This window comes from Thermobia domestica, chromosome 16 (genome assembly GCF_964235325.1).
Source record: "Thermobia domestica chromosome 16, izTheDome1.hap1.1, whole genome shotgun sequence".
NCBI classification, from domain to species: Eukaryota; Metazoa; Arthropoda; class Insecta; order Zygentoma; family Lepismatidae; genus Thermobia; species Thermobia domestica.
In genome coordinates, this window is record NC_137469.1 from 136,202,678 (window position 1) to 136,211,986 (window position 9,309).

Sequence of the window (9,309 nt, forward strand, 5' to 3'; positions counted from 1 at the left end):
AAACTCAGATATACAACAATAACATAAGATCATAATGGAGATCCCATTTAAGATTTTCTTTTCCTCCGGTAAACGTATGAAGATGTGAACACTAAAACAACAATTGGACATCGTGAAACTTCCTTCCTTTCTCAGTGTATTGAAAACAAACGAAATATTATTTTACAATAATTTGAATCGCAAAGTCTTCCCGCCTCTTTTTCTTGTTTCACACTCCCCTGCGAATTGCTAAGTAAAGAAATCCAGTCCTCGTTAAGTACTTTTGGAGAGGAGTGTTGGCAGGGTGTACCCATGGGAGCACACTCTCCAATACTCTCTCAAAAGCTGCATTTCAGTTCCTTTTTTTTTTTTTTTTTTTTTTTACACCTATTGTCTGATTTTTCTTCTTTTTTCGTGAAGCTTTGAACACTTCGTAATGACATTGAAAAGCATACAAAAATTTGGCCCCAAGAATAACTAAACCGAGAGAGATTGAAACTTTATTTGAACTCATATTCCACAAATATTGTTCACTAATTGCCGCATCATTTTTAATGTCAGAATAATTTTAAAATAAGAATAACAACGACTCTTAAAACTTATTAGACGAATCATCATAATTAAATCATTACAAGTCTGTAGTTATTAATGAGAAATGATTAAATATGTACACACCTGTTCACAAAAAGCTGGAAACTCGTTCAGAAACTAAGTCCGAAAAAGTGAGCCTGGATCCGTCACAATTCCCGCAGATCTATACACAGGGAATTGCATTTTCCCACCGTTCTTTATATAGACACTAGCTGCAAACCGTACTGTCATCCGAGCGATATGAAAATGTAAAAACAAAATCAAACTACTTATTTCTGAGATTAATATTGATTGCACACTTCATGCACAGTTCCAATATGCTCGACAAATGTATATTTCCTATTGGAAGAGCTGTGTCTCGACTCGAATTTTGTCAGGAAAATTCTGTCTCGACTCTACTCTGCGCATCCCTAAGGATGGACAGTTTGAAGAGCCCAGTATTCCAAACGTGGCGGGGTAACCAATTACACCATTACACAACATCTATTTCAGATACAACCATTATACACTTCATTTTCACTAGCTTCTTCTTATGGTAACTACATATATCGATTTCCTACTTAAATTCAATTATAGATAATTGTTTCTTATGTAGCAGCTAATATTCATGCTATACAGTACAAAACAAGTACACATTCAATGTAAATAAATACAAATGTAAGATATTACAGATTACTGGCATTGCGATTTAATCCGATTTTAAGCAGTACATATTTTCTAAATAATTGTTCAAATTGCTTTATAAGAATCCAGATTATGAGGTACCCTAAGTTTTTGTAATGCAAAACAGCATATATAGGTGTATTTTAGGGGACTTCCGGGCTTGATCCCCCCTCCTTCCCGAAATTTTATGTTTATTCAAATAAAATATTGTAAAGTGAATGAAATATCTTGTAGAATGTTCACATTTCCAAGAATGAAGTTAGCAAAGCCCTCCGAAATATATATATGAATAATTTTCATTTTGGACGTATGGTTTTAGGTATCCAACTGTGTTCACATTTCTCATTTTAGCCTTTTCATATATGAATTATGGATATGGCGGGCTAGTAAATGTGACAGGGATTTGAAGTGACAGTTCGTCGGATAATGTGTTTCCAACCACTTCACAGCAGAAATTCATATTTATATATATATATATATAAAAATTCTCATATATTTAAAAAAAGGAAGAAAAACTTTAGGAGGTTCGAACCGTCGCCCTTCGTTTCAGAAATGTCAGCAGCAGTACTAAACCCGCTTGACCACAGACCCAACTTACAAGAGATTGTGTTATAATATTGATAATAGAATCGCTCCGAGCACAGGTTCCTACTTAAAGGTTTAAATATCCATTTTCTGTCGTTTTCAGCAATTTCTCCTTAAGATAATGGTTGATTTTGCATATTGGAACTGTGCATGAGGTGTGCAATCAATATTAATCTCAGAAATAAGTAGTTTGATTTTGTTTTTACATTTTCACATCGCTCGGATGACAATACGGTTTGCAGCTAGTGTCTATATAAAGAACGGTGGGAAGATGCAATTCCCTGTGTATAGATCTGCGGGAATTGTGATGGATCTAGGCTCACTTTTTCGGACTTAGTTTCTGAACGAGTTTCCAGTTTTTTTGTGAACAGGTGTGTACCTATAAATGCATAACAATAAATGTTGTATTAGAAGCACAAAGTAGGAACTTCACTTTGGTATCTACAGACGTATCCCATATTTAAAGATTCAGAGTCCGATGAAATTAGTGCGGCTATCAACTGAGTATTGACCCAATGCATACGCTGATGTTCAACTTCATCAGCTAGTTTTGTAAATTCAAATTCAAGTACCGTATTCAAAAATTATTTCATATGTGTAATAAGTTAACCTCACTCAATGCAGGCCAGGAAACTTCGATAAAATAGAAACTAGTGCGAACGAAAAAGAAACGAGATTAGAATTATACGTGCGTCGAAAATGAATTTCCATTGGATCGTTGATCCAACTGCATATTATGGATGATTGACCAAAGCCTGATATTTCACTGCATAAGCGAAAACAACGATAATGTGCACAGAACTATGTTTATCGTTTGTGGAAAACACAGATATGTTTCAATGTTTGAAGTTGCCACATTTCAAATTTTCATTTTCTTTTTTTAAATCTCACTCTTAGCAAATCGAAATTTCCTAACAGTTAACATAATTCCATGGCTTTTCCCGGTTTAGGCTAAAAGATCACGCATTGAATAAACATTACAGGTGAATCATTATTAAGTTAATAGGTGGTTGTACTCATCAATACATTGGATTGTTGGATTTTCTGTAATTAATGATATACAATAATAATTTGATGGTGTTCGTGTTACAAGTAGTAAAAATTGATTAATTATAGCTAGTTTTGTCACCGTCACGATGATGCACATTGAAGAGTCCTACGACAGGTGGTTCATGTAACTTCTACAAATTAAGAAATTAAAACAAAGGAAGTGAAAACACGTCAAGACTGAAAACAAACAGGAAAATAGAAATAACAAAAAACCTCTTAGAAAACTTAACTGTTCCAATCTCACGAATAAAAGTAGGGTTAGGTATAGTCACCACCTACTTCGAAAATCTGATTACAAGAATTTTTAACAGTCCTAAACGTTTGTTCAGGTGTGATTATGCCGAATACTCAGTGCCATGAGGCATAGTCTTCTCAAGAGGATGGTTAGAACCACGCGCTAAGTCAGAATGTCCGGGATCGCTTCACCTCGGAGACTAGAACGTGACGAAGTCTGCTAATTGACCAAAATAGGTTTCACTGTTGGAGCTTATTTTCATTGGTCTGGTTCCAAACCACTGAAAATAATATTAATAATAATGTGTTAAGTGTACCAGTGTTATGTATCATGAGTACTCCTAACGACCTTCGATCTCAGCCTGTACCAAGGATATATTCTCGTTTTCCTTCCACCATTATTCATCATCACGTCTCCTTTAGCCTTGGTTCATAATCGTAGGACGTTGAACTTAAATAATAACAGCTCTTAACGACCGTATTGGCATAAAGAAATGTGTGTGGAAGAGCTATTGATATAAACTTATAAGAAGAGAATTCGTTGCTATTGTAATACCAGTTACCAGTAAACCAGGTTTTAAGATATAGCATTTTGAATTATGTTTTATTAATAAAACATATCTAGTTATCTTATTCAGCTGCTCACAGACAAATTTGAGCTTGTTAGTTTTACATCACTGTGTAACACTTAGGTTATGAAGGACAGAACCTCATATTAACGTGGGTAAAGACCACCATGCAAGGTCACCCACCAAGGCTGATCTCCACCATTTTCTTTCACCTCCAAGCGCGATGGATTACAGCACCGAGGCACACATGAGATGTGGACATATAGATTAACGCCGTGCCCCAATTAAATGAGCTCCGGGGTAATTCTACACTTCAGCGTCGTGAATTAAAAATCTAGTGATTTCAGGGTTGCCACATTCTAAAAATGAAAGTCGGCGACCCAAACGAGAAAAATAAGTTGCCAGTGCTAAAAATTACATATTCAATCTGCAGTTATCGTGTTGGCTACACCTTAGTGAAGTTATCCACGATTAGCTTCGAACGTGGCCAGCCACGACTTTGGGGCAAGGTTTACTTATTTCTGTGCCAAAGATCGTTCAGTTCTTACACAGGAATTTATTAAAAAGTACGAGAAATTGAAACCATTGATTATATTTCATATCTACATAATTAGGGTAACCTTAAATTCAAGCATCAGTTACTGTCGCATAATTAATTAGCTTTGTCACTTAACTAATACGCTTTTGTTAAAATAAATATTACTTCTCAGGAAAGACCTTGGCTCAATCACTTCGAGAATATGTCTGATGATTATTACTGCAAACTAAAGTCAAGTTTTGTCACGTTAAAGCGAACCGCTAAGTAGCTCAAGTGGTAGAGCGTTGGCTTCGCATTCGGGAGGTCGTGAGTTCGAATCTCGCTGCCGACCATCCTGACTGAAGTCTTCCAGGGTTTCCCTCAGTCCTACCAGGCAAATGCCGAAATGGTACCTACTAAACAGGCCCTGGCCGATATCTTCCCAAATCCTTTCCATTGTTGTGGTTGGATATCCAGTATAAAATGGCCTCTGAGCTGTATTTGGTGATTGTTAAATAAATATGATTTAAGGTTTGCATTGAGTGTTGTCCTGACGTTTGTTTACGCTGAGTATTTACATTTACGAATAGTGTTGCCAACGAGACGAGACGGCAATCTGATCTCATCTCGTAAATTTTAAAGAAAATTGTTCCTAGATGTCATGGACAAAACATCATCTATTTGTTCTATTTTAAACATAACAGAAGGAGTTTCGCTTCATATCCGACCAGTTTTGGCGGGTACTCATCGAGATATCGTGGAGATACCGCACCGCCACCACCGATCATATTCTATTGGACCACTAGCATTGTGGACTATCACACAGCATCACAGATTCCACTGCAGCAAGCTTCGGCGCAGGGTAGGCATGGGAATTTTGTCCTACTCCTCCTTCCATGCTTTCCATTTATTATCCACGGTACGCAGACGGCGATGTTAAAGACCTCGTTTCAACAGTCCAAATGCGCAAAAATCCATTGGACTAGCATCTGGGCTTTTCACAGGAATGTGTTCAAACGGAATGACAAGAATTCCTAATTCCTCCATCTTTTTGTAATAAAAACGTAGTCATGTTCTGGTGATATGACTTGAAACCTTGTCCGTACCTTCAAGTTTTTGTCCACCTTGCGTACCATTAACTTCCCTCATATTCCGTAACAACAATAAGGCCACTAAGGAAACTTTTCCTGCGCTGACGAACGAAGTTGCTGCGCCCTTGCTGTCGATATAATCGCCCGAATGTGACCACGAGCAGTGAAATGTACATATGATTCATCCACTGTGACAACTTTCTTCCATTTGGAACCCGCCAGGTACTTTTCATACGGTTACTTGCAGTTCGTCATACATTCGGCAATCTGACGCGGCAGCAGGTAGTGTACACAGGCCTTCCGTATACAATTCAACCTGAGGCGCTTGCGAATTGTTTTGTTCACAGTTGATAGTGCGAGGTGGAATCTGTGGTCTATATTACGTTGAGCTGGAGAATTTTCTCGGCATCCAATCGACTCATCCCCCTTAGCACTATGGCCATCTCTTTGCTTGCAGTCCTCCTTCTGGTAGTTTTCGTGGGTGAATGTTTCACAAAGGGAGCCTGTTCTAACTGGTCACAATAGCTTTCGCAGTTGTCACCCCAAGTGTTAACCCACTCTCCCGACAATGTTTCACAATGCGTAGGTACGAAAACTTCCGGGAAAAGGAATGAACCCTCCCAATACCGGTTGATTTTCGGCGCCACTTGATAACACTCAGGCACCTGCAAGGTCAGACACTATTGTTCCCATCAGCAAATCCATAGTTCCTGCATGATAGGCCAAGTGGTAGCACCGAATTGAAAATGGTCGAATATAGAGCGAACCACCTTCTATACATCCAATTTTGGCCTGATATTAGCACCGGTTTCGGGTGTAACACGGAAAAGTGTCATTACATCTGAAAAGAAATGGTTGGTCGCTACCTTGAGGGCATCAGTGAATGCAAAAGTTAAATTTTAAATGTTTCTTAAAGGTTGGACGAACTGAGTCTCGTGTTTCCATTTACCACAATGAACTGCAGTCCCACAACAATGAACTGTAGTTCATACTTACACACACTGTAGTTAACTTCTGTATTTTGTTACATTGAATGTTTGTTCGATTCCTATCTTTTTGCTTTACAAGGTGTAAATCCATAAATAATGAGGTAATGATCAGGGTTGGCTGGTTTAAACCAAGGTGGTTTAAACCAGCTGGTTTTTTCAAAAAAACCAACTGGTTTAAACCAAAAAACAAAAAATGTTCGTAAAAGTGTAAGTGTTTGTAAAATCTTGAACACACATTTGTGGGTTATCACGTTTCACTCCCGTATATTATTCGTATTATATTCAGACCTAAATTCCCCATTCATTACTCAAAAAGATTACACTACAAAAGCAACTTTTTTTTTACAAGTTTATAAATGTTTATTTTGTGATTTTTTGTAGTTGTTATTATTATGTAATTGCAATCGAAGAAAAATTCTAAATATTGTTTCGTTTCAATGTTTACTATTGATAAAATACATCGAAAATGCCGTACTTTTTGTGTGTGGGTGGGGGGGGGGGTCATACAGACCCCACGAGAGGCATTTAGTGAAATAAGTATCTTTGGTATCTATTTATGTATAAATGAGTTTGAGCCAAAGTGGACTCAAATAATTCGTATCTTTATTCACTTTTCTTATTGATATGCAGATTAAGTCGGTGTATTTCTTTAATTTGGACCAATAAAAGTCGTTGTTAACTAACTTGAACTAAATTAGTTCTTCTGTACTCCGTAGTACTTTGAAATTGTTCATATGTAATTCTGTGTAATGGTTTCACTTGTGCAACTGTTTATCTTTTTGTCCTTCTGAAATGACTCTTGACAGGTTATATTAAGAAGCAGGTAAAGATCAGTACATCGTATTTTTTATCAGGATTCCTTCGTGAGTGAGTCGGCAGACGTATCGCATTTGTGGCCAATTAGTCCTGGTTCTGAGTTCAAATGGAGGACAATTTCTCTCAGATGTAACTCGAGAAGCGGTCTTTATTCCGCTTTAAGCTTATGTGACCCCTTCCAGCATAACCCGGTTGTTGCATAATAACATCAACGCGAAACAAACTTATTTCTGTCCATATATGATATGAATATATAGAGCAAATCATTTAAACCAAAAAAACCGGTTTTTTTAATAAAAACCATGGTTTTTGCCAACCCTGGTAATGATACATCAGATCAAGCTGGGTTATAACTCTGATGAACGATACCACGGAGTTTGTGTCGCTCTGATTTACTGTTCGTATTTTTGCGATCCTGGCCTGGAAAAGCGTATTACACTTTTTCGACCGAATTTAGCCTAAGCGTGTGACGTAAAACTGAGAGATTTCATTTCACTTTTTCCCCCCCCCCACCGGTAAGAGTGTACAAAGTAATCATATGACGGTCGCAAAGCTATGTCACATGCAAGATATGCGTTTTTATGCCATATACTCTTTTTCTATTGTCCTAGTTCATGCGTACACCTACCATCGCTGGCGTGCCTTCTCCCCACGGATGCGCCCCTTCGCTATCTCTCAACCCCCCTGCTGTGAACTGACTTGGTTAGATAACATTTGTGCTTTTTTAATATCCACCTAGCACAAGTTGAGGGTTAAGTTCCGATAAGCCCCACCAGGCAGAACCTAACTTAAGCTACTCTAATCTAACTTAACCAGTTCATAATTATTGTCATGTTGGAAACATGGCAGGACTTAAAGAAATAAAGGCCTAAGTTGGTCTGTGTTTTCATGTTAGTGGTTTATGCACTGCAGTACTTCTTTTTTTCTCTCTCTCTCTCTCTATTTTTGATGTTTCAGGAAGCTGTATTTGATAGGTGCTCCGCTCTCAATCTCCCCTCTACAAGTTTAGTCTACATAATATTCTAGCACTGGTTGGAAACATAGAAAATGAATTCATCCTTTTAGTTATTTCTGAATCGTGCGTACCTTGTAACACAATAGCTGGAAGGTACTAATTTTGCGCAGTAATACAACACAGATCAATACGTTCCAGTAAGAAATGGAAGCGTGAAAATGGAAAATAACTGTGATTAACATTTAAAAGTCTGCCATCGCCGAGCATATTAAATATCCTGGATATTCAATCAGCGGGTATTACACGACTTAAAATAATGTACAAATGTAAATTCTCGGTAAATCTTCTGTAGATGGCTGGACCGTATTATATACCGATGAACTTGTTTTGAGCATTGTACCACCATTTAATTTTATTTTAATATACCTTACCGAGAATTACTCCTTTCATTTAAACGTCTTTTTACTAAAAATTAATATAAAAGTTACAATTAGCAGATGTGAAGGTTTGCTGATCGTTAGATTATCAGCATAAACGCCGGCCGGTAAACTCATTTAATTACAACATTTATTTGTTTGATTACAATTACGAAGTTTGTTATCTCACGAAACAAAATAACTTCAAAACGATCGTAATTTACTTCAACAACATTCGCTACTCCCAAGTGCTAAAATCAGTTGGGTCATTTACCTTCTCGATTGGTTGATTCGGTGGTGATCATCAAGTGTCCGAAACAATAATTTAAGAACAAAGGTCTCTATAAAATGCGACAATGAAAAATAGATAGCAATTTCGGTTTCCTCCATCACAATAAAATGATGATTAACACCATATATTTGTGTGATTCATAATACAAGCTACGTATGTTCCACTGTCTGTCACGCATATCAAATGTCCTATGCACTTTTACGGCAAATGTAGTATTTACAGAAGCACAATCATCTATTCAACACATATTTATACAATCTACATACTATAAGCCTAAAATCTAATCATAATACAAAACCAAAAGATAAAACTAAGTTATTGAAGTTAAATAATAAAATTAACACATCTTTCATAACACCTACCCAACCTGTCAACCATGTTGTTAGTCCCTGCCCCATTGCTCATCTTCAGTGCTCGAGAACTAAATTGATGATTCATACGTATGATATCTAATTAAATCAGAATACACTAAATAATTATTATATAAATTGTATAAATTTCCAATGCATATTTGAACTATTAATTTTCTTATTTTTACTTTAATTTGAGAGAAAGGATTATG

At 36.8% G+C, this 9,309-nt stretch overlaps 1 protein-coding gene across 2 annotated transcripts in view; it reads right to left on the bottom strand.

Annotated features, from left to right (window-relative positions):
- The window catches only part of rush (pleckstrin homology and FYVE domain containing family member rush hour), a 69,170-nt gene extending 59,912 nt beyond the window's left edge, over window positions 1-9,258 (bottom strand). Inside the window, exon 1 of one of the 2 annotated variants that reach the window (XM_081743150.1) lies at window positions 9,110-9,258. In XM_081743150.1, the coding sequence (XP_081599276.1) occupies window positions 9,110-9,185 (76 nt within the window). In that variant the 5' untranslated portion in view covers window positions 9,186-9,258. Of the gene's footprint in view, window positions 1-8,729; window positions 8,955-9,109 lie in introns of those variants that run through there. The other variant, XM_081743151.1, reaches the window with a different exon arrangement.
- Between the last annotated feature and the right edge of the window lie 51 nt (window positions 9,259-9,309).